Here is a 26,788-nt window from a genome sequence, read left to right as displayed (position 1 = left end):
TCTTTTCACTTTTGATAGTGAGCTCTTAATGATTTTGGGTGGTCCTTAAATCACCAAAGTTTGCCTCCATTCCGTAGTTATCTGGTATAAAACATGCATACCTGCTCATAACAAAGAATGTGTGAGGAAGTTGTGCGCCTTTTCTTTGGGAATACAAGCTGGAAAGCATAGAAGAGGAATTGGGAGTCTCCTGGTTTCACTAGCCTGTGTATTCACCGTATTCTCTGTGGGATAGAATAAAATCTGAAATTTTTAATGAGATCTGATGAAGTAGAAGAAATGGGACTAGTTACTCCTTTGTGCAAAGTGGGACTTTACTGTTTAGAAATGATTTCATAGCACAAAAAGAAAAGACAGTGTGCACCTTAGTAACTCCATGGTAGTCAGATGGACATATCTGGGTTTTCTGTGGCATTTTTAATAACTTTGATAGTCAAGATGATACTTTCTCAGCTTGGATTTCCACAATTAGCGGGTACTTGTAAGAGTGCAGGTCTCAGTTGCTGGAGAAGAGACGGATGTGAAAGCTGAGTTGTGGGAGAGACTTTTCGGTGTAGACCTTAAATTCCCCCTTTCCTGTGGTGTAATACTGTGTGACTTTACAAAATACACCTTTAAAATGTATTCAGTATTTGTATCTATAGAAAGAAATAGTCATGAGCTCAATCTTATGTTATGAAAGCATTGTGGCATACTGAAAATTACATATAATTCAGTGTTTTGTTTTTTTTGGTGGAAAGGATCAACTACAGCAGCATGACTATAGTGAGATGTAAAGTCATCAATATTCTTATGGTCAGTATTTTACTGGTGTTGTCTTGTTTCTATTCCACAGGTAAAAAAAAAATGATAAATATGAATCCAAGTCTGCTGATAATTGTCCTAATTTCCCACAGGTTGCTAATAACAGGCTTGGGACTTGTGAGAGAGATAATAGAAGTTAGGATAACAGATGCACTGACTGCACTGAATATGATGCTGGTGGATCTTAAACTGAGTAAAAAGCGGATACCATTAATATGAAGATTAACATGGTAGTTATGTGAACAGTTGAATGCAGGACGATCATACAGGCGTGTAATGTTACTTACACAAAATACTTCTGCGTGTACCTGGTATGTCAGATGGCCACGTTCTAAAGTTCTCAATAGATTTGAGTTCAGGCCTTAAACTGCAAATTCCTGCCATGTGAAGCATGTCTAGTGTAGTATTCAAGTGCTGTGCCTGATTTTATAGTTATCTTTATAAAGCTTACATGGGGATGAGTTAGGTGCTACCCTTCTGCAAGGTGGTGAATTTCAGCTTTTAGTGCGAGTATTCATCATTTTCAGGTATGTCTGGAGATATCCTTTTATTGTTTATTTCTCAATTTACAGCAAACTTAGCAAAAGTGCAACAAAAAAGGTAAAAAGACAACGGAAATTTAGATTTTTTTTCCACTGGTGAAACATTTTGTTTTATTCACTCTACTTTGTATCAAACATTAGAGCGGAGAAGTCATTTGAAAGTATAAAAGAGAAGAAACAGTGAAGAGCTTTCCCTAGTTTGTGTATTGGTTGTGAGAAGAAGCTGGCTTTAAGACATAAAGGGAAAAAAATAACCTTTTTCCTTCTACCAAAAAAGTCTTGAGTGCTTTATAGTTTTTTTAAATTATTTATTTTAAATTCATGTAGTGCTAAAGAAGACTGAATGCCCACAACAGGTCTGCACTAGTAATAATGCAGGAAGCCACCTTTCCCCTGCTTCTGTAATTAAATAGCATCAGCCTGGAAGCAAGAGGTTGTTCTTCTTTATTATTTTTTATTATTTCTGTCTGACTGTGTATGATATGTGATCTTTTCCTGTAATTATGAGCAGAAGAGCTGATTGTAATGTTGTATTTTATATGTGATTTTCAATACTGTGATTGAAGGCCATATCATTGGATGTAGCTCTTCTTTTACGGATGTTGAAATGTTAACATCATCCCTTGATTGCTTTCTTCTCCTTTGAGCTGTGTTTCTGGTAGCTCTGTAGTAAGAAGTAAATGAGAATTGAATAGACAGACTTCAGTTTCATTCTTCTTGAATTCTGTTCTTCACGTTTTGTTGGTAAACATTGCTATGCAGTAAACTCACCCAATATTTTATTCAAATAACTTGCCTCAAAAAGGGCCATTTTTTCGTACTGTTTCTCTTCAGCTTTGTTAAAGAAAATTTAAACGTTCCTATTCAGTCTGTTGATCCTTATTTAGTAAAACTTCCCTCTGTGGTGTCAAGGAATGAACAAAACACTGAAAGCCATCAGCAACTGCAATCCAATTATTCTATCCTGCCTCCCATCAGATGACAGAAAGAAGAATTGGAAAAGGAGAGTTTTCAGTCCAGGTGCCAATGTGTTTATTAGAATGGCAGAAAATTAGATGCCATAAAAGTCCAGGATAGTAGCTTTAACTTTTAAGAATTCAAAAAATTTAATTGTGAGTGTTTTCATCCTTGCCTTAGTTACATGATGGATTTTATGGAAGTATTTCCCACTAAAGTTCAATTGTTTTACCATGCCTAAATGAATGTCAAAGGCAACAATTGGGCATGCAGCTTTCTATGGCAAGGTGACAGAAAATAATCATTGTTATCAATAAATAAATAAAAAACCTAACAAAACCCTATGCCAAGTAATTTAGCTTGACTAATAAAGGATCTGGTCATTTAGGGAATGATTTCCAGCTCTCCATCTCTTAAACTATTCACTAAAGTAATGCTTTTAGCTTCAAGTAAGTATTTTTTTTTTTTTTTTTTAGAAAAGCAGTGTACAGTGTCTACAGTCTGGCTTAGCTGAGACCCCAAAACACAATCTTATAAATATTTGGACTCCCAGATGGTATGAGGTAAGAACAGAGCAGAGTCCTGTTATCACTGTTAGGACTGTTGTTATTTAAACTGGCATGCAGAATAAGGCTGTGCTCTCTGTGATCCACATTGTAGAATGTTTTCTTGAAGATACACCAAAAATATTTTAATAGAAATGATTTTTAATTATTGTATTTTTTTGATGGTAGGCTGAAACACTTTTTACAAATTAATTAAACATTCCATGAAATGTTGGAAACCTCATATCATTAGCGTAACACTAAAACACAAAAACACTTTCATTATAAACAGCTGTAAATGATCTCTTGAGAACAGATCAGTGATTTGTCTGCTTCCACTATATCATGCTCAAGGAAGTGTAGAAAGAGAAAAAGTAGCAGCTTGAGGAACAAGTAAGCAACCTGGAAATGCTTAGTTGTAGTTTACAAATACAAAATTACCACATGTAGGTTTATTTTATTCTGACAAAAGTTGGATGTTTGCAACTATGAATACGAATCTGTGTAGATTTACTTATATATTTTGAATAATTTGTCAATTCACATTTGGATATTCAGTAGATTTGTAGATGAATCAGATTTGTTGGACATGATGAATATGGTTTTGTCTACTTGGACTCAAAAGTAAACTCCAAGATTCTTATTATAATATTGTCAAGAAAATGAGGTGATATGCAAAACTAGATCAGATATTATATTGAACAGCAAGCCGCACAAATTTCTTGTAATTCTTTTGGTTCTTTGAGTATATATAATCATAAAATGGCAGCACAAAAATGAAGTTAATCCTTCTTTAAAAGACCTAGTAAAGAAATGATAAATAGAGAATGCAGATATGATAAAGAAAAAAAAATCAAATTCAAACACAATACAGGTTACACGATACCTTGAAAATTGTAATTCTGGTATTAGCAGGTGTAGAGAATAAAACAATTCTAAACCATCATTTTTATGTAATAATCTGGACTGTACACTCCGGAACTCCAGGAATTTAATATGAAAGGTTGATACTGAAAAAATGTTAGTACACGTTATAAATCTGTGGCTGACCCAGTTTGATGCTCTGAAGATACTGATTATATTTTCTTTTGCTAAGTGAGACCTGATTGCCCTTATTCACATTTCATAGCAGTTCATTATAGCAATAGTCCATTGGTTTTTTTTACATATTTAAGGGAGAGGGATTCTTGCTATTCTGTTTACCTCGAGATTTACCTTTCTTTGGTCTTCTCATATCCCATGTAGTTGACTAACCTCAGCAAATCACCTTTTCCTACCTTCTTGCACATTCAGAGACCTGCATGTTGAGCCTTCCCATTCAGTTACAGTTTAGTTTTATAGCATTCTGTAGTGCTTTTAAATCCTGGTGTGGATTTGCTTTTAGTCTGCCCTCTGGTCATAGGAAAAAAATATTATTTAGAATTTATTTAGAACTAATATGCGCTGCTTCTCCCTGGTGATCTCACTTTTCTTTCCGATTGTCTGTGCTGGCTGCACCATGCACCACAATTCTCTTTTCTAGGTGCTGGAATCTTTACGTTTCTTACATACCCTTCCTGGCTTCAGGAGCTGCTACCACTCTGAGTCAGAGCAAATGCATTGGTCTTTGCTGTTTCATGGCATTGGTTAGGTTTGCTTTGTGGACTTTGTGTGAGCTCTGCTGAACACTTGAGCCTCAGTTCTGAAAAACACTCCAGCAAATACAAACTGCTGCGCCAGGTCAGGACCTGAATTCCTTGGCCCCAACAGAACCAAGTCCTAAGGCTGATGACCTGTTGTTGCTTTTAGTTAGGTTTTCACTGGTAAAGATGACTTAAAGTTTCTTAACTTAATTTCCTGCCTTGAATCTTGGTACGTGTGGAGGTTTGTTAGAATCTCAGGTGATTCTGTCAGTTTTCACAATTGGAAAAGTAAAGCTGAGTTAAGCTATTTTTAAAAACTGTAGATTCTTGTCATTAGCCGAGATTCAGTTGCTTTGAATACTTCATACTGTCTTAGGAGGTTGAAGGGAAGGGTGTGCACCCAAGGAACGGATATGGTAAGGCTACTGTGGTGAGCATGAAGAAGCATGGCATGGGGGCTGGAGGAGAGGAAAACCTGCACATCAGCAGCCCTTCAGCAGTTATAACTACATATATATATATATATATATATATATATATATATATATATATAAACAATACATACATATACACACACATATATATATATATATATACAATTATATAGTTATAATTATGGTAACGTTAAGACCAATGAACTTTTCAAGACAAAATACAGAGGAATGACTGAATTTCCTGCTCAAGGAATTTACGTTTGAGCCCCCAAAACTTGCATGTTTGGAGAGAGGGTTGTTTCAACAGTAATAGCTCAGTATTTCTGAACTGTTCAGCCTGATTTCTAATAGGCAATTTTGGCAAACTGCTTTAAAATCATTTTGATTTTATTCACAGCAGCCGCTGTACTTGTCAAATTGTTGATAGAATAATATTGCAAACAAAAAAATTCTGAACTTGGAGAAAAATAACGATATAATTAAAACCATTTGGAAAGGAAAAATAAGTGAAAAGCAACATGTTGAATTACAGTGCTTTTGAATTGTGAGCTGCTGCACTAATAGGCATAAATAATACAGTATTTTTCCTATGAGAATCTTGTAAGGCTTAATTGGCTAAAGGTTGAAAAGCATTTTGTGATCCTGTGTGGAGATATACTGTGTAAGAGTAGAGTGCTTCTTAATGAAAGTCTAAATGCTGTTGAACAACACTGTTTCATATGTGTGTAAGTACATCCAACTGGTGACAATGGTGATAAAACCTATGGGTAATGTTATTGAATATGTTTAAAATCTAGCAAACTGATCAATGTAAGCTGAATATGGCTATTTTGGTCAATCAAACATACATGAATAATTTATTTGCCAATAGGACCACCTTCTTCTTTAATAAAAGTTTTATATTATTTTTTGATATGATGCTTCTTTGCATGCTCTTTAAATTTACTTACAGTAAAAATTAGCAAATACTCTTTTTGAAATTAAACCTTCAAATTTATAATATAAAAAGAACTCTATAAAATTGATGTGTACCTGGCCATAAACATATACTTACAAATGTTGATATAATTTTATGTGAATAAATATACAATGTGGGAACAAATAGTAGGAACACTGAGTCTGACTGAGTCTTTTCTTATTTTCTTTTTCTTTTTGCAAGTTTCCCTCATGGAGAAATAGCATTTGGAAACTGCTGAAGCTGATTTACTTCTTAGGTCTTTTCTTGGGGTATAGATTGTAACATCTGATTTGATGTAGCAGGTACAATTTTTCCTGTGTATTTCTTCATTATAATTTGTAAGAAAACCTCAATAGTTTTGTTTTATTTTTATTTTTATTTTATTTTATTTTATTTTAATTTGTCCTCACTTGTGGGATTATATGTTTTGCATTTGTTCATGTGAATTTTCTATATTTGAGCAGCTTATGTCATGACAGCATCTTTTACCTCACATACTACATGGTAAGCTACTTTATTTGCAGAAAATATCACTGGAAGTAATTTCTTGGGGGAATCGAGACTTGAAAACTTGGATTCTAGATCCTAGAGTGGGTCATGGTCTTTGTTAGAAGTCAGTAATTACTATTACTAGTTCTGAGCCTGATGAGTTCTTATCTTTAAATTCTCACATTCATCCATTTACTGTTTTCTTCCAAAGCTTGTGAGCATGGGTGAAAGTGTTGTTTTTTTTAATTCCTTTTGACCACTTAGATTTTACTGCCCTAGCGTGAAATCTGAATGCTTGTCTATGTTGTTGCCAATCTTTCTTGCATAATTTTCCTGACAAATGGCTTACTTATTAATATTTCAGCACTGTTCCCACCAACCTCAGATAAGTGGTACGCCCCAGGCAGGGAAATGCAGTTCCTTCCTTAGGAACCTTCTAATTTTCTTCTGAAATGCTTTGTCAGAAACCATAACAGATAAATGAAGATGGTAAAGTTGTACAGTTCAAACTAGTGGTGACTTCTTTGTACATGTGTGATCATACATTTACTAACTGGGAGGTATTGCGCTGCTGTGGAATCTTTGCTGCAAACGTTTACATTTTCTTTTCTTTATCTATACTGAAATCTGTGAGACTTATTGATTCTGAAGTAAAATCCATAGAGAAATTTGTCTCTATCTTTCTCTTTTGATTGGCTGTTGAAATATACATAGTTCTGGTAAATGCTTTGTTGGTTCACAGAGCTTCATTATTTCTTAAATAGACCAAGGAGCAATACTGCTGCTGAGTTGGAGTTTGAGCTGAGATCAAGTTCACATCATAGCTAGGGCTGAGATGTGGATCTCTGGTGATACTTTGATATTTTTGCTCAAGATGAAAGCAAATATGTGAAATTGATCTATTTAGAACTTGGTAAGACAGAAAGCTGATATGTCAGAAAAGAACTCCCCCTCGCGCTCTCCCACCATTTAGGGGTGAAACATGGTGTAGTTTGATTTAGAAACTGATTACATGCATACTGAAACCCAGAAATAACTCCGTTTTAAAATATTCATTATATATATTATTTAATATTTAAATTATTAATTTTGTTAAACTATAGCATGATGTCTAGGATAATTACTGTGCTGGGCATCTGGAGATCTATGGTGAGTCATGGATTTTTCATATTCTTCTCAAAAACAAAAGGAGAAGGAGGGAATCAGGGTAATACTGGGAGATAGCAGATAAAGCTGAAGATTTCTTCTGGTTTGTGGAACAACTGAGTGTTTCATGCTCAGCCTACTTCTCTGGCACGACCCATCTAAATCATTTGGTTTCTTAGTATTGGGTAGGTTGGGTTCATTTCTTAGGTTTCCTTTTTTCACTGTGCCATATGAAGTGTCTGAAACGTATTTATTTAGGCATGGTGCATTTTTGCAGGTGAATGTTAAAAGTAGCCCATCAGGTAGCCTGTATGTTGAATCTGATACATAAGACATTGCCATATTTCTTTCTGTCTTTTCCCTGAAGGAGGCTGGCATTCATTATTTGATCAGTGAATGATGCCTCTTGAGCTGAAGGATATCTGCTTTGCCTACCACTGGTGTCTCTAGAGAGCTGAGCTGCTACTGCTACTGCCAGGACAGTGCAGCACTTCTCCGGAGCAGAGACTGCTGCTTTCCAGCTGGCCCATCAGGAGGAGCTAGCAATTCTGGTTGCTGTGGTTTAGTAATTTTGCCTTAAATTGTAAAGATAAAGCATATATCTATAGCTTTATGCTTTTCTGCAGAATATGGCAATGTGCATCTTCATCCCATAGATATTAGTGATGTACGGCAGTGCTCATATAGGTGACTTACTGTAAGTGTGATGCAGTGTAGAAGTTTAGGAGGTTCTGCTGCTTTAGGAGGGGTGTGTGCATTACGTTTATCACCTCCCATGCTGTGGAGTTGCTGTTTTGTAGTCTGATGCTTTGCATTATTGTGATGGAATCATTAATGCTTAAAATGAATTACTTATTCCTCCTCTGCTGTCCTTTGCACTGTTACCAGGCTGTGCATGTCCCATTCTTGGTATTTAATAACTGACTTAAAATATATATATATTACTCCCTCCTCCTGTTGAGGCACGATGAGGTCTTTATGATTCTGAATGTCCAAGTGGTGTAGATAATCAGTGAGAACCAAGAAAATAAACCACTGTATAGAAGTAATGCTAATATCTCATTTCTAAATAAATTACTTTTTACTCAGATAATACTCTATAGGAGTAAAATTGTTCAGAACATATACATGTATAGAAAAATAAAGATAGTCAAGTCACACTTGTTGAAGGAAAAAAAAGGCAGAAGAGATAGAGGTAATCTTGACTGCAGTGAGGAACTTATGGGTATTTAATTGTCTCTGTCCCTTTGATCTGACAGTTATTTATAATATGTTGTCTAAGGAGGAGAGCTAGCTGGCAACATTTTCAAGGTGCTGGAAAGAGAATATTCCCAGACAAAGGTAGTGTTTTTTCAGATTGCTTCCTTCAAACAGTGTGTGTATTTAAAAGCAGACTAATTTGAAAATATTTAAGAATGATTGCTGTATCGCTTTTTGGCAATCTGACTCGTAATGCATTGAAAATACACATATCCTTTGTACATCCTTAATAATTATAGTGTAATGTAATTAATATATAGTGTAATTACAGTGTAATGTAATACTTATTATTGCGTCCTTCCTACATAAGGACTTTCCCTTAAAGAATCGAATTGACTATTAACCTTTTTGCCTAACTGTGTAGGGAAGGAAGAGCACAAGTATGTGTATAGGAGGTCAGATCAAGGCTGCTTAATTTTCAGTAGGTTTTTGTGCTCCTTAGTCCTAGCACCTGATGGAAATTTTGTACCAAAGGGCTTAACTGGCATTTCTTCAGTAAAGAACAAACTCTGTTTTAGTCTGTGAAAAAGAATCAAGAAATAGTGAAGGTATAAATAAAAGAAAATTATATACCGTTTCTGAGGAGGGAGGACTGACTTTCCTTATTTTAATCTGTTTTCGCATATGTATATATCAAACCATTATTTTGTGCTGATAGTTATTTTTTCTTCTAGCCTATTATAACAAAAATAATGTGGTTGGACTGTTCGCCTTAAAGTTCTAAATTTCACATTTTAGAATTTGATGTCTTTCCATCTATTAGAACCAGAAGTCCAAATTTGTTTGCCTTGGATCTTTCAACACTAATTGTGCTGAGTACTTTTCTCTTAAAAAAAAATGTTCTCTGAATAATTCAGTAATTTGATGTGACTGATTAGCTTGCTGATCACTAATTCCAGTGTATGGATATTCTACTTCTGACTGCTTAAATTTAATTCACTACAGGATGTCTGGAAACCTTGTATGTCAGTCCTTGAAATTTTTATTCCAGCTAGGCAGCACAGCTACAGAGTTCACAAGTGTTTTGAAACATGTGCTACCTGTTTTGAATCATCTCTCTGGAAAGTATTATTCTTCTCATAGGCGGGAAACTTATGGATAATCAAGTTCAGCTGGGCAATACAGTATGTTGGGGAAGCTGTAGGGTATGCAGCAACCTTTGGTGGGCAGAACAGGAAACTGAAATTTGTTGCAGTGTCATGTGTACTCAAGGTGATAACGGAACTCTTCAAAACTGGTGCTTTCCTAGTGGTCCTTGCAGAAGTGTGTTCCCTTCTGCAAAGATATGCTACCTACTGTGCCTATCTCAGACTTTCCTGCAGTCTTAAGGAACAGTGAAGGTGGTTGAAAGTATGCCTCAGGCCTTCTGTACTTGCCTTCAGGTGCTCATGCATGTAAGACAGGGCACAAAATAGTGGCATTTGTTGAGACAGTAGGCATCTTCTGGATCAGCAAAAGAAGTAGGTGGTTGTTAATACCTTTTATTTCATATTTAAGGTCTTATATGTAACACTGAGAGGAAAACATGGTCATGTCTTATCCCAGAAATAGTTTTTTAATTTTCTCCCAATATTGCAAATGTCATAATGTTGCTGAAGGCATCATCATGATTAATGCATCACTGTTAGAGAGCAGACAGCAAGCCAGCCTGTAACACGTTTTTGTTTTGGTTAAGAAAAATAACAAAAAATGAGATATTCTGTATCTTTCTTGGACCTTGTGAATGGATTATTAACTATATGAACTCTAAGTACGTGAAAAAAATGAGAGCCAAATATTCTAAGGCTATGTTATCTTGCCTGTTGCCTGGTACTTTGTAGTGTATGCAATATTTTGTTTCATTGAATGTTTAGCTATCATCAGTGACACCTGAAAATATTCTGCACTTGGAAGGTTAGATTCTAAATGGATTCATTCAGAATTGTCTTCAAGGCTATTTCAGAGGTTTTTGTGTATAATATAAATTCAGCATACTTGATAAGAGGGAAAGTTTGTTCTGGTGTGCAACAATGTGTTAACTTAAAAATGTGTTTGGAAAAAAATCCAGGCTCATTATTGATATTGCATAGGAAATAATTTCTGTTATATCCCATGCAATGTAGACATAGCCATGGCAATACAATTACACTTGCTGCTGTATGCCTACATAGTTTTGAAAACTAAAATTCAATGCTTAGCTAAATTGCTAAGCAGACTGGTAAATGTCCAATTTTAGCAGCCTAGCATATGTTTATAATTTTTTTCTTAGCATATGCTATGTTGGTTGAACTCCCCTCCCCACACATACGGTAGATAAAAGCTGTCACATCACAAAATGGTGGCAGCCCAACTTTTCTAACATTTTCCATGGCACTTCAGACTCCTGCATTAATTAACTATTCCTGGATGGGAGACACTCTCATCTCTGTAGAATTTTGGTTTCAAACCCATCATGTACTTCAGTTTATGTATGCAGTAGCCCATCTGTATTTCTGCAGCCATAAACAGGAATAAAAATAAAAATGCATGCACAAAAAAAAAAAAACACAACAGGGCGTACCACGAAGTGGTCAATGAGCGTGAGGATGTTCTGTGTTCACAGATATAAATACCTAGCAAATGGCACTGAAACCAGGCTGTTTGGTTTATTGTTGGGCTATACGTTTCTCATACAAGAGTATTCTCTATCTTCCACTTTTCTAGGAGAAGAGATGGTGGAATAAAGCAATTCTGGTGCACAGGCATTTTTCTTTTCCCTGTGAGCTGCTAGTGTACCCCTCTTTTTTCCTCCTTATAGAGGCAGGTGTAAGGGGGAATTTTGCAGAGTGTATGATTCTTTCCTAAAACTCAGTGGGGTGCAGGGGGCTTGTGACAAATACCAGAGCATCAGTGACAGTGCTATCTTAATCTTTGCTGCATGTGACATGGAAGCCTGGATTTAGATATGAAAGACATTCCTAACAGTTCAGCAAATATGATCCCTTACCTCATCCAACTGCCTTTTGAACGTGCTCCAAAATCATGATGTTTTTTGGTACTTTGTTCAGCCGTTGCCCTGCTGCTAAGCTTGGACCATCAGAGCACAACATGCAGTGTAGGCCTCAGCAAAGATCCTAGCTGCAGCCACTGTATGAGACATCTTGGCACGGAGGTAGAGGGGCAGGCCCATGGCCATCACCACATGGTGCTCAGGGCAAATGGGCGGGTACTCAGAACTGTGGCAGTGGCAGAGACAAGGTAAGGAGCTGTGTGACAGGAGATGGTGGGCCTGGAGGTTGCACGTCTGTCTGCAGCACTTTGAGATGCCCCTCTGGGAGCTGCCTTCCAAAAACCCGCCTCAGCTCCCAGCCCTGAGTCAGAGCCACCGTCGGGCCCAGAGCACACAACCCACTGGGTTGGTGGTGTTACCTTGCCGTCTTTGGATTGCAGATGCCATCAGTGCTCGTTTAATGTTTATTTCCTCTTTCTGTATTTGTTTTTGTCTACAGGACTGCTGCTGTTTAGCAGGCTATCGTGATGAGCTGGCTAGCAGTTTTCACTGTGGAATTCAGGATTTGTCAACGTGCACAGAAGTTAGTTCTGTCTTACTGCCAAATAATAAGCACAGTGGAAATAAAGAAAGAAAAGGATAAACTTAAATTGTGCTTTTTTCACACCTTTAGCTAGAAGTCTATAAAACATAGTTGTCTATTTACTACAATAGGCATAAGTAATTAACATATATTTAATATCAATTATTTATTGCTAGCAGAAAGGTAAAGAGACCCTTTATTTTCCAATGTGGCTCTCCATCCTAATATTTTTTTTATTGTTATTTGAATTTTTCTTCTATGGTGTAAAGGGTGCAAGCATGCTCTTTTTCGTTCCTTCTCAGACATTGGCTAACTCAGTAACTCATTAACTAATGTTGGGTTAGCCTAACTTTTTTTTTTTTTTTTTTTTTTACTACTGCTCAGAGTATATTTTCTTTAGATTAGAATAGTAATGCAGGTAGTAAGGCAATTAAACTATTTCAGGCACAAGTATAACGTTAGGATAAATAGGCTGACATAATTTCATCTGTTCTTGCCCCTGCTCTCATACAAGTTTATGAAGAGTATATATCACATGGTCTGAAAAATTAGCATTTCTGAAGTATCGGAGACTGAATAGCAGATGTATATCTTAAAAATCATGAATCTTAAAATGACAAACAATCGTCCCTTGTATTTTTTCCAGAACTTGTTCATGTTCTTTTTTTCCCCCATAAAGCTATAATCACCATCAGAACTGTTTATGTGAAAGTTAAATTTCTCATATGGTTATCTGATCCTCAAAGGAATGGCATTTAGGAAAGCAGCAAACATCACGAGACTCATGACAAAATCACGAGAGTTTTTCATATATTACAGTTTTGTATAAGTTTTGAATTGAATTTTTTAGAAAAATAAATGTATGGACAGATGGTGATATTTACTTAGGGAAGCTGAATTCATTATCTGACTAGAACTGGATATTTCATGCAGCTGTTTGAAAATGAGAACTCAGTTTCCATGAAGGAGAACGTATGTTTGGGGAAAATGGAGCATCTTTCTTCAAAATGTAATGCTGTCCCTCACTTAATCTATGTCAGAGGGCTTTGTATTATGTGTGTGTGTGTGTGAATTCATCTATGGAAGAATCTTAACAGAAATGGCCAAGATCTAATTTGATGAAATAGTTCTTCAAGCTATAAAAAAAACAACGAACAAACAACTGAGCAGTTCCAAAAATAGTTGAATGTTTTAGCTGTTCTTTTTTCTTAAGGCCTCTTTCTCTCCTTATTTTTCTATAAATCTTTTTTTTCTTTTAGACAACATAGTTAGTAATCTTACTATGCCCTGCCAAATTTAATTTCTGACTACCCAACTTGTCTTTATTTTTATTTAGTGAGATAAAATTGCTTCAGAAAATAAATCTATAGTGAACATTAAAACATAAGCCAGAGGAAAAGAGACCAGGTATGCACTGATCCATTATGTTTTAAAGATCTGATTTTTGGTGTCCGTGTATTCTAAAATCTGTCTATTCTATTCTCATGTATATTTTTGGAGCTTAAGAGTATGATTTTTTTTTTAATTCTTTTATTTTTTGCATGTTTGTTATGTTTCTTTCGAAGGTTAGCCAGAGACTGTAGTGCTGTTTTAAAGATGGAAACCTATTCTTTGAAGATGGTGGTTTATTCATTGCTTATGTCCTTTATTCTGCCATTTTTTAAAGAACATTTTCACAGGAAATTCTTTCATCCAAGAACCTGTGGCCCTGAATTTCTTGACTGATAGAGAAACAAAAGACCAACTCATTGTTTGGAGCACATTCCTTTCCCCAGTCACTCAACTTCTAATGCCTCTGTTTCCCCATTCTGTAATAAGCAATTTGTAATGCTTAAGTATTTTACTGGAATCTGTGCCAATATTTACAAAGCCAAACTCTTGATTTTGCAAGTGCTTTTACGTTCTCAGAATGGGCTTATGTGTTTAGAGTGCCTGAAGGTGTTGCGATCCTTAGAACTCCTTGTTTATGGAATTATCTTCAATCACTACAATGTAACCCATGTGCATGTATGAAGCACAGAGTTTGTTTCTAAACAGGGTGGATGTGTAAAGATGGCCCTTTGGTAGACACATCCTGCAGAAACTTATCACTTCATTCACCTTCATGATAATTGTTAAGTCTTCCTCTAGTGCAGTGGTATAAGCAAAAAAACTAAGTATTCTGGAAGCATTTGGAAAAGGAGTTCTGTGATCACACCAAAACATTATTTCTGACTATGTGGAGCCTTTTTTGCGAACCTCATGCAGTGCTTGTCTGTGAACTTAATACGCTGTTTCTGTGTAAATATATGCCTTGTGGTTTGGCCATCGTTTTTTTCATTGTGGCTCAGTGGTTTGAAAGGTTAGACTGTTTTTGTTTGACATTAAGTAGAAAACAGTGGTGGTACAGTGTGCGCCACATGCATTTGGTTTGTGTGGAATTCCTTCCATAGGGTCTGCTAATGCTGGAAGACAATACAACAATATGTTAATGCCTGGATTTTATTGTAAGCATGTCCCTGACTGCCGAAGGGCATTGCTAAATTTATGAGCTTCTCATATGTAGTGTTCTGTTATTGCCTCATATTTTAACTGGATAAAAAAGATGTTTTAAATGCGATGCTTCCCCAGCTGCAAAGAGTTGCAGTATTAGGAATGGGCCTGAGACCAGGTTACTGTTGTTAATACTGATACAGTTACGCAGAAGACTGATAACTGAACAAGAAAGCTGAGATTTGATCACAAGGATATTCCTCCTCCAAAGTCAGAATAGTGGTCTATAACAGGAACTTTGTCATGTTAATTAAACAGACGTTTGGATTTCACTGTGAGATGCTAGCAATTTCTGCAGTGAGATTGCAGATGCAAACTTTGAAAAATTTTTTTTTTTTTTCCTCCAGGTTATAAGGGAGTTTGCAATGGCAATCCTCTGGAAATTCATGAGAGTAGCTATGTATTCTAAAACAACCTTACCACTGAAAGTGAGAGGAATTCCGGTCCATTCAAGGCATTCTTCTTCTTCCAAGTCTGTACCTTCAGATTTTGCTGCCAGCACACCCTGCTCAAATACTGTGGAACTGTTTGGTAAATCTTATCCTCAGGATGACTACAGCAATGTCACAGAGAAGATTCTTTCCAAAGTGGGGAAGAACTTGCATAACAAAAAGCATCACCCTTTGTGGCTAATCAAGGAGCAGGTGAAGGACCACTTTTACAAGCAATATATAGGACGACGTGGGACTCCGCTCTTTTCTGTCTACGATGGTCTTTCTCCAGTGGTTACAGTACAGCAGAATTTTGATAGTTTACTTATACCACAAAACCATGCCAGCAGAAAGAAAGAGGATAACTATTACTTGAATCGTGATCACATGCTAAGAGCACACACATCAGCACACCAGTGGGACTTGATACACTCAGGCCTAGATGCGTTTCTGGCTGTGGGAGATGTCTACCGCCGTGATACAATTGATAACACCCACTATCCAGTCTTTCATCAGATGGAAGGAGTTCGGCTCTTCTCCTGTCATGAGGTAGGAGTTCTTTAGTTGAGGTGAAAGAGGTTTGGGGTAAGTTGATCTTACTTGCTATTAGCAAGTGCATGCACGTAAACAAATTACCACACAGGTGTTATGCAGTACATTGATAAAGATCAAGTAATTGATTATGGACAAATACAGGTGAAAAATGTGGAATTTGAAAACACCTGCAAAATTCCCCAGAAAAATCTGGAAAAAATGAATGATGGTATTCTTGAAAGCTAGCAAAATAAAGCAGTATCTGAAAGGAAATGGCTAGCTTGACTAATGATCTGTAGAGACCAGTTCTCATTCTATCACAAGTCTCTTCCAGTGAAGTCATTTTACCACAAACTTTGTCATATTAGTACTTGAAAGACTCATGGGTATGAACTGTTTAAGCTAAATCCAGAGTGCAGTTTTTGCTTTGTCATCTTTTTCCTTTAATAGCTCCAAGCTTCTGTAAATGAATGCCTCTCTTAATGAATTGTTCTATTCTTTACTTCATCCTAAAAACCATATTGAAGGATTGATCTGTTGCAGCTGTCAGTTATGGGTGTGCAGTACATACAGTGTAAACTCATGAGTCCAGAAGACATCAGGTAAACAGCTCTAGGTAGATGTCCAAGACTTCTGAGTGTGTATATTTTGTTGGTACAACTTGCATGTTCTGCAAATGCTTGGGTGCCATTAAGTATTCTTGCTGTATCATTGATTTGTGTTATATATAAGCCAGTTTGTTTTCCAAACAGTAATTGATTTGTATAATTTGTGTATGCTTGTAGCAATACTGCCAAATTCACATTTATATAACTAAAACTAGCTTATTCTAATAATACTGAGATGTAGACTGTTCTTAATGTGGTTGCCAATGGGTGACAGGAGCTTGGCAGGGAAGCCTGCTGGCTTTGGATGCCAGAGGGAAAACTATGGAAATCACACTGCACTGCTTTTCTCACTGGTGGGAAAGGTTTGTGATGTCTGCACTGGTGCTTCCCACCCCATGCTGCCACTTCTTTTTCCACTTTGAAAACATACCTGCTTCTGAAGATGTCCTGTAAGCTATATGATATCAAATTGTAACCGCTTCTTTGGTAACCTGGAAATGGAAGTTTGCAGATTTATCCAAAATTGATTTGTTTGCTGTTCTTTCACACAGGCTTGTTTATGTGAATACAAAAGGATATATGCAAGAGAAAAATGGATAACGCATTATAAAAATGCCATTTTGAATGCTTTATGTGCATCCAAATTTTTTGCTTGAGCACAAGTTCAGACATCCATACATAAAGGCTTATCTGCCACAAAATTGTCACATCTGCACTCTTACAGGATGGACTTTTGAATTTAGGTGGGACTGAAATTATTGTTAAAGAATATGTCTCTCAAATTTTGGCCCTCATGACAGAATATTTCTTTCTTCTGTGCAAATTTAATAACAAGAATAATAATAGGATTTAGTAAGTGGGAAGAAATTTACAGAAATGTTTACTGACATCATCTAGCTAGAAATACAGGATGTATGGCAATCTGATTCATTTCATTATAGGCCGTTTCTTTATCTCTTCTCCCCCACCCCCCAAGAGAATGATTGAGTTGTTATTGGATAATGTTAATAGCTGATGAATTTAAAGTTAGCTATGTGCTAACTAAAACTGGAAAATGTGTCTGTCTCTCTCGAGAGTGAAAGTCCTGTCAACTTTCTAAGCTGATGAACATAGAATAGTGGCATGGTGCACAGCATGTAAATTTTTGTTTGTTGGGCAACATGCACAAATTCTAAACCTGTGGATGATCTAAAACATCCCTTTTAGCTTCAGTTGCAGATGGAATACTGATAGACTTGCAAGATGTAAAACTTCTTGCAGACATCATCACAAGAGCCTTGTAGAAAAAAATGAATGTAATTCTGAAATTTCACTGAAGATTTTGTTTTATATTCTAGTTGCCTGTTCAAAATAACTGACAAATTTAAATATTTCTAGAAGTAACTGAGCAGAAAAATGATTAAATGAAGATAATACTACATGAAAGAAATATTTTTATATTCATTTATTTAAACCCATGTTTAAGTTATGACCCACTGAACAGAAGTGTGTGAACGTCAGGGCCTGTTACCTTCATCTCAGACTTTTCTTTCATAACCACACCGCAGTTTCTGGTGAGGAAATTTTCCGAGTACTATGGATAAGAAGGTATGCAGCGAAGGGGAAAAAAAAACTGCTAGCCCTTGGCTACAAGCCCTAGATTAGTTTAATTTTATATGCTATAGTCAATTTACTGTTCTGCTTTGTATTATTTTTTTTGTATACATTTATCACTTGTCTTTTTCTCAATGAAAGTGATCACAGAATTGGAGTTGGGGGGTGGAGGTCAACAAACCTCAAACCCCACAATGATTTTCTAGGAATTTGAATTTTGAACTATGTTTTGTTTTTTATAGCAATTAGGTTTTATTAAATACATTCCTTTGGAGATGGCTGACTTGCCTGGAACTATCCCTAGGCATGCATTTACTGTTGAACACAGTAGTGTTGATATGTTTTTGTTTCTTGTTTGTTTGCTTGAGCGCACACAGGCTATTTTCTCAACTTCAGGAGGTTTGGAGAAGTTTCCTTGTGTTTAGCTGTTTCAGTACTTCACACTAATTGTATACAAGCCTCACTAGAGAAAGCAATTTGTACCAAATATTTAGCATGTAAAAATAGTTGCAAAAAGTAACCAATGGAACAAAAAAGCAAATACTATTCTTATATATTCCTTTACTATTTTCTAATTGTATGAAGATTGGGATCAATATTTCCTATTGATAATGGCAGTTGGGTTAAAGCTTTCTGTCTGGATAAGTAATAGCAGGTTTTATTTGGAAACAGTCAAGCTAAAGCAGGCCTCTGCAAACAGTGTAAAAGTTCTGACTGGTATATCCCACATAACTCAGATTGTACATCATGTGCAACAAGGTAGGTAAGGCTGCAATTTGCTAGGTCCTGCCTTTTAGGCCCCCTAACCTTACCCATAAAAGTGGCCTAGTAGAAAGCTGGAGAGGGACTCTATCAGGGAGTGTAGCCAGGGAACAAGGAATAATGGCTTTGAACAAATGGAGGGGAGATTTAGATTAGATGTGATGTGAGGAAAAAATTCTTCACTCGGAGCACAAAGCACACATGGGAATTAGGGGATGCACCTTGCTTCTGTTCTTTTCCGTAAAGAATAGAATGAAATTACCTAAAAAACAGTGTTAAAAATAAACAACCCAGGGCACAGGATGGGAGGTGCAGGGCAGTTCCTGTGGCCGAGGGGCAGCCTTTCTCTCTGGCAAGCCAAATGGCCCAAATAGCCAGCCCCACAAAAGGGGCCCTCAGCCCCCCCCAACCCTCCTTCTTGTCTACGTGAGGGCATCTTCCAGGCCACTCCCAACACAGCTGCCTTTGGCCACGCATGGGCCACTCCATCACAGAGGCTTGCTGAGGTCACAGTGGCCACCACGGCCCCGGGCCCTATAAAACAGGACCCCTGCAGCTGGCCCACCATTCGCTGAGCATCTAGGCACTCTGACTGCCAGCTTGTGCGGCAGGAAGAAGACTAGAAGCAGCAAGGCAAGCGGCAGGCCTCCTTGGCGTGCGAGGACAGCGATACAGCCCGGTGAAGAACCAAGAAGGAATGCACCTGACCAGAAGGAGATGTGTCGTGGGTGGAGGGATAGCGCCGGTGGCACAAGAGACACCAGTGCCAAAGGGACCTCTGGCGCCCAGCCCACAGACACATACAGGTGGTACCATTGGCACCGCAACGATGTGGGAAACAGGCTGGCCCTTCAAACACCCAGCAACAGGGGGCCTGGGCCTTACCATAGGAGCAACGGTGATGTGGGGCGAAGGCAGGAGCATCAGACAGAGAGCCGCAGGGAACGGAAGCGTGCCCATAGTCCGGGACACAGTGCAGGACCCAGTAATGGCCATAAACCAGATGGCAGCGTTGGACCCATGCATGAAAATCAACCTGACAGTGGCATGGGACCGAGGCGTGGAACTGGATGACCCCCTGGTTCAGCACCCTGGCCTGAAAACATTCCGGACGGAAGGCATCCCGTGTGGGCAGTCCCGGGCAAAGACTGGCTTAGCCTTCTGCCAAACACCGTGGAGCCCATGCAGCTGGGTCCACAAGAAGAGGTGGAGGAACTGATGGAAGTGGATCCACCTCTGCCAGATCAGACCTGGGACTACTGCGGCATGTCTTTGTGCTCTGCCATCCGAGAGCACCAACAGCATCGCAGGAGTGCCCGGCGAGGTCCCTACTCGTTGCTCAGGGTCCATCGCAGGCATTAGCTGGGAGCCACCAAACACCATGGACATCCTGCAGGCTCACCTGCAAGATGTCCCAGCAATAAACAACTCTTGCCAATTCTCAGGGGTTGTGTGAGTGCTTCTTTTTGTGGGGGGGGGGTCAGGGGGATGGGCTAAAGTTGCACCAGGGGAGGTTTAGGTTGGATATTAGGAAGAACTTCTTTACTGAAAGGTTTGTTAGGCATTGGAATAGGCTGCCCAGGGAAGTGGTTGAGTCACCATCCCTGGAGGTCTTGAAAAGACGGTTAGATGTAGAGCTTAGTGACATGGTACCAAGTTAGTGTGTGTGTTGATCTGCTCGAGGGTAGGAAGGCTCTGCAGGAGGATCTGGATAGGCTGGACCGATGGGCTGAGGTCAACTGTATGAAGTTCAACAAGGCCAAGTGCCGGGTCCTGCACTTGGGGCGCAACAACCCCAAGCAGAGCTACAGGCTGGGAGATGAGTGGTTGGAAAGCTGCCTGGCAGAGAAGGACCTGGGAGTATTGGTTGATAGCTGAATATGAGCCAGCAGTGTGCTCAGGTGGCCAAGAAGGCCAACAGCATCCTGGCTTGCATAAGAAGCAGTGTGGCCAGCAGGTCTAGGGAGGTGATTGTCCCCCTGTACTCGGCTCTGGTGAGGCTGCACCTCGAGTACTGTGTTCAGTTTTGGGCCCCTCGCTACAAGAAGGACATGGAGGTGCTCGAGAGAGTCCAGAGAAGGGCAACAAAGCTGGTGAGGGGTCTGGAGAACAAGTCTTACGAGGAGCGGCTGAGGGAGCTGGGGTTGTTTAGCCTGGAGAAGAGGAGGCTCAGGGGCAACCTTATCACACTCTACAGGTACCCGAAAGGAGGCTGTAGCGAGGTGGGGGTTGGTCTGTTCTCCCATGTGCCTGGTGGCAGGACGAGGGGGAATGGGCTGAAGTTGCACCAGGGGAGGTTTAGGTTGGATAGTAGGAAGAACTTCTTTACTGAAAGGGTTGTTAGGCATTGGAATGGACTGCCCAGGGAAGTGGTTGAGTCGCCATCCCTGGAGGTCTTTAAAAGACGTTTAGATGTAGTCCTTAGTGATATGGTTTAGTGGAGGTCTTGTTAGTGTTAGGTCAGAGGTTGGACTAGATGATCTTGGAGGTCTCTTCCAACCTAGGTGATTCTGTGAATTTGCCATCTCACCTCAGTTTGGGAGTGGAAGAAAAAAAAAATCAGTCCTGCTGAAATTTTAGGTAGGATAAGGAAGATGTAGAAGTGTCTCTCCTTTACAAATACAAATTCTGTAGTGAAGGCTGGGTGAAAACTTTTGTCCTTTGAAACCTTTGCTATAATTTTTCATACTATGAAAGTTAAAATTCCAGAATTAAGAGCTGGAAAAACGAATAATAGGTAGAAGTTTTGGAATTTCAGTGTTCTCCTCTGTGATCTCTGTGTGAACTAATTGCTTCTTTGGCTGTACAGTTTTCATGATGGTTGTTTGACTGTTTTTTTAAGACAGAAGTAACGTATGATTGGAAGATGAGCAGGTAGCTGACGCTTTTTGCAGCTTTGCATTATTTCAAATATTAGAGAAATTCCTATTTTCCAAACAAACTCATTGCTAAAAGTAGAAATTATTAAGACTGATTTTTTCCATAAACTTCTTAAAAATGTTCTGACTGTTATTAAAGAACATCTCAAAATTTATTCAGAGTTTTTTTCAGTATATTTAAAAATATTTTCCATAATTATTACTTGAATGTTAGGAGGTAGGATCTAATAGAAATAGTTAAAACTGGTGCAAAATTTAGCTTCCCAAATCAGCTTCAAAATTCTGGTTGTAAAATAAACTGTTCTTTTTAAAGATTACATCCAAAGGGTATTTCTTTTGTATTCTCTTCCTGCAGCATGCCAACATGCCTTTTACCCTTCTGAAGGACACATAGATTTTCCTCTTTCTATGGTATATGGCTTTTTTTCTTTTTTCTTCTTCCTTTTGAAAAAAAAAAACCAAAACTTTGGATTTGCAATATCAATACTGTTGTAGTCAGATTTGAACTAGCAAACTTTCCTGGACAGACTAGAAATGAAATTACTTCTGTGCTATGCAGTAGTCTTTGGTGCAGTCCTTATCACAGTTTGTAGAACGGAAAAAAAATCTCAAACTAAATTACACTTCATGCCTGTTGGCCACCAGAGGGAGCCAATATAAACCCAATGGCAATCGCAAAACATTTTTCAGTTGTGAACAAATATTGTTTACACATTGGAAGGAGACTTCATAAAGTATTTTATAGTCTGTATTGAATTATACATAAATTTTAAGGGGAACAGATGTGAAAACATAGGAATTTCTCCTCTAATTTAGTAACCTCATTCCAATGGAGCCCAATATCAGATTGTTCAGATAGGGAAATGGTACTCTCATCAGTCTTGTTTGTGCTAACATCTGAAAACTATAAATAGACTGGGAAGAAGAAGTAGACCTACATATTTATTTTTCATTGAAATGTTTTTGGACGAAATGCCAACTTTTTTGCTGCAATGGAAAAAAATGTAAATCTTCTGCTTAAGAAGCAAGGGCACCCCATGCATTACTTCTAATTTTTGCAGTTCTGTATCATTGCAAAAAAACCCCAAATGTTCCTGTATTGTGACTTTGTATCATTTATATCCTGAAGTGTTAAGACTCTTGTCCTAGGTGGTATAAATTTAGATGTTTCTCTTTTTCATATAATTTTTTCTCCTCTCCTAGTCTTTTTGTACTTGTGTACCTCAGCCATGTTCTTCATGTCCTGAAAAAAATGTTCCTTTTGACTTTTTTTTTTTTTTTTTGCTTTGGGTTAGGTGTCAACACCTGAGTGACTGACCTCTTTATTTCCTCTATTATTTATTTATTTACTTTAATCAATGCATACCATGCTAGGTTTTCATTGGCATGACTGACATGACAGTGTCATTAAATTTGACTTCTCCAGAGTACTGTATGTTACTGCACCTTTGGATGGTGTGCTTCTGTTCTGATGTTTTATCAAATGAAAGCTCCTTTTCGTCTGTCATTCTTTTCTCCTGATGTGCAAAGGATTTCAAATAAATATATTGTGTTCCAGGGATCAGCCCATTATACGAAGTGATTTGGAGCATTTACAGTCCATGCAAGAATGTTTGTGTGGAAACTATTTTATTCCTCCACGTAAATGAGAGTCATAGCGACAGTGCTTAGCGTGGCACTGAGGAATGAGTAATTAAAAAAGACTTTAACTGGCCCAGGAAAGACATGGATGCACCCTGCACCCCTCTGCACCCTGTGGCAGGGAGAGGCTTTTCCAGGGGATGATACAAGGCCCAGCTGAAGTCAGTTGTGGACATCCCCCTTCCTGTGTATTTCTTCTGATTTGGGTGATGCTCCTCAGTGTGTGAGGAGTCAGTGACTGTTACCAGATGGCATGGATGCGGGTTGGTGTATCAGTCACTTTGATGGAGGGCATTTGCCTCCTGTCACATGAATCTGAGGGAATTTGGCATTTGCGGCTGCTTCAGGATAACAGTATTAAAGTGGAGATCCATTCACCTCTTTTCTGTAGGTGGTAATCGTAGAAACAGATTTTACTTTAGCATGGGCATCTCCCAGCTGTTACCCTACAGGGTTCTGTGCTTGTGCCATCTCTAGCACTGTGTGCCAGTAGTTGCTGGGCACACGTCATAAGCACATCCAGACATGGGCAGTTGTGCAAGCTGCATGCATTGGTTTATGGAGCTGGGGGTCTCACCAACGTGTGTCACATCAAGCTTCAGGTTGCTTCCGCTGCCACCAGGATGGTGTTTGAGATTTATGGTGAGCCCTGCATTACTCCCAAGGAGCCTGAGAGATGATCCTCCTCCTCAGGACATGGAGGGGCAGGGGCATCTGATCTAAATCCTCCATGTTAGTTAAAAATAGAGCAGCGTTACTTTGCTGGAATACTGTGATGTGAATTTATTCCTGAAGCTGAAATTTGGCTGACTGGCATGGATAAAGGGCCTGGCTGGAACTGGCTTTACTCTTGCAGATGTCTTTACAAGTTGTGAACAGTATTTTTCATGTATCATACAGTATTTTCCATGTTGTAGTCTATAAATTGTTCCATAATAAGTAGAGTTTCAGATTACAAGAATCCAGATTATATTCTTTATTTTACTTGAAAATCTTATGGCAGATGGCATCAAAACTTCTGTGAGATGTTCACAGTGGTCTATGGCCTAGAAAGTTAGGAAGCCACTACTGTATCTTTTATTAAAAAAAATAAATTATATAAAGTATTTCATACTTGGACTTTGTTTCTCATCCAGCTAAAAAAATATTGCAGTGTGCTTCAGAATAAATAATGCAATTTTAAAATTCTGCAGGAATGGCTACAAGTGTGTTTAGGAAGCCTAGGGTACTTAAAAATAGAGGAATTCTGATTCCCACAGAACAGAAATATGAATCCTATTATATATATGTCTCATTGTAACTGATATCTGTAGAGCAGCATTGCTTTTTCTTTGTTGTTCTAAAATATCAGTATGGTTTTCCATTAAACGCAGCAATGATTTGTTTTTTTCAGAAACACTTTTATTAGGTTAAAAATCAAAACACACAGAAAAAGCCTTTCTTCACTGTAATTGGAGGACTGAAAACTGAAGAATCCAGAAATTAAGGTGACTGCTCTGCAGGCTTGTTGCTTGAAGTAATCTTCACCATTTTGTAACAAAACGAATGCTTATTGGTATGTAGTAAAAAGCATCCTGTTGTGTAGCCATGGCCTGTATATCTTTTTGGCACATGAAACTGCCTGGACTGAGGTGCAGACTTACAAGTTTCATCATCTTGGAGGCTGATTGGGGCTGGCATTAAGTTTTCTTTTTGATGAGATGTCTTCAAATGGCATCATCTTCATCATTCCTAATCCATCGGTTGAGTGTTACAGCACATTAAAGATGTAGTGGAAATGTTTTGCTCTTTGTAAGTGAATTTAGAGTGCAGCTGTTTGTTTATTTATAGAGATGCTCACTGGGGCAGTGAGTCAAAATGTATTAGATGTGGCAAGGACGAGTGCTGCCACATGCAGACCCCCTCGTGTAGAGTGGATCTTCAGTGCTGCTTTGTTTGTGAGGGTAAGTACATGAGCATTACGTATTCATTATCGTAATAATTGTGTATGCTTGACTGACAGGCATAATACATGACAACGTTGTGGAAAAACAGGATATAGTACAGACCTTCCTGATCAGAAACCTAATATAAATGCCAGTCTCCTGTGAAGAGAAACTTAATCTTGCCCTCAACACTAAATGTACGGAGAATGAAGCAGTGTGAGATTTAAAGTCTGTCAAGTGATTGAAGAAATGCTGGGGTCTCTGTTGAAACCACATGTGTGACTTCTGTCCTGCATGCCATGCTGAGAAATACAATAAAGTGCTTTTAAAGGAGCATAGCTCCATTTTTCTTTGTCCAATTAGAAACTAGTATTTTCTGGGCACTACATGTTACCAAATTTGACTTTATTCTTAGTGTGAGCTGTCCTGATGTGAGGACAGAGTGAAGTTCATGCCAGATGGTAAGGTCATTTCAATTCCTTTCTGCCTTCTTTGTAATGCAGTATCATTCAGATACACTGATAAATTGCGGGTAACTATTAAATATTTTTTGACTTCTGTGTGATGACACAATACTCATTTTTTGGAGTGCATTTACTTAAAGAACTTCTTGTCCCTACAGTAGATAGAAGCATAGGTACTTACCATATGGTTACATGAAATTTATCTTCTGTTAGTAATAATAATCAATCATGTCAAATACCATAAAATACTTCATTTTTTCTTAGTCTGCACCAAAGGAATAAATGTACATGAAATTGTAACATCTTCGATGTGCCAGTGTTTTTTTTTCAAGATTTAGATATTTTTTTCTATTTGTTCATGTATATGCTGGTGAAGAACTGACATCAAAAAGGAGAGATGGTTGGTGATTCTTTATTTTATTTAAATTTTGACATCCCTGGCTTTTATGTATGCAGAAATGAAGTAGTGTTTCTAATCCAAGACATGTACTCAGCACAGTTCGGTGATCAATATAGTGAAACTGGTCTACCAATTTTAAATTTCTTATCTTGACATAGCAATATCTGTGAATGGATAAAAGGGAAATAAATATTAATGCAACCACAAGGCATCTGTTTTTCCTCAGTATTGTCCTGTCTGCAGTTGTGCTGGAATTGACAGGAGCTAACAGAGCATCTATGGACAATTCCGGAAGGAGTGCTAGTGCCTGACTGAAGGGAGCCATTTTGTTACTGTCACCTGTGTTTCAATAACTCCTCCAAGACCTGGCAGCCATCGATGCCGCTGCCAAAAGTGGCCCTGCCCTGACCTACGTGCCAGCACACCTCTCAATGCAGCCGATATGCTGATAACCTTACATGATATGCTTACTTCTAATCCAGACCCATTTCCCAGCCCGGCTCCCTGAGCCACCACATGGACGCTCGGCCTGTGTGGGGTGCCTATGGGTGGTCTGGCCAGACAAGCCACTGGCAAGGTTGGGGAGCTGCTGCATGACCCAACACATGTACTTAGCGGTCCTTGCGTGCATTTTCTTGCCACATCTGATAAAATCTGCTGAAAAAAAAAATACTTTCTTGCTTAGAAAGTAATTGCAATATGAGCATTTCA

The 26,788-nt window shown here is 38.3% G+C and overlaps 1 protein-coding gene across 29 annotated transcripts in view; it reads left to right on the top strand.

The window, feature by feature from the left end:
* FARS2 (phenylalanyl-tRNA synthetase 2, mitochondrial) overlaps positions 1–26,788 on the top strand; it is a 258,563-nt gene that overhangs the window by 39,689 nt on the left and 192,086 nt on the right. For 11 of the 29 annotated variants that reach the window (XM_050708636.1, XM_035560288.2, XM_050708631.1 and 8 more), the window contains 3 exons: positions 2,780–2,866; positions 6,064–6,164; positions 15,188–15,820. In XM_050708636.1, coding sequence (XP_050564593.1) covers positions 15,206–15,820 — 615 coding nt within the window. In that variant the 5' untranslated portion in view covers positions 2,780–2,866; positions 6,064–6,164; positions 15,188–15,205. Of the gene's footprint in view, positions 1–2,779; positions 2,867–6,063; positions 6,165–12,224; positions 12,309–13,644; positions 13,716–15,187; positions 15,821–26,788 lie in introns of all 29 variants that reach the window. The other 18 variants (XM_035560308.2, XM_035560290.2, XM_035560279.2 and 15 more) reach the window with 3 other exon arrangements.

This window comes from Cygnus atratus, chromosome 2 (assembly GCF_013377495.2).
Source record: "Cygnus atratus isolate AKBS03 ecotype Queensland, Australia chromosome 2, CAtr_DNAZoo_HiC_assembly, whole genome shotgun sequence".
Classification (NCBI taxonomy): Eukaryota; Metazoa; Chordata; class Aves; order Anseriformes; family Anatidae; genus Cygnus; species Cygnus atratus.
Note: the sequence above shows the minus strand (reverse complement) of the source record. Positions and strands in the feature narration are given on the sequence as shown.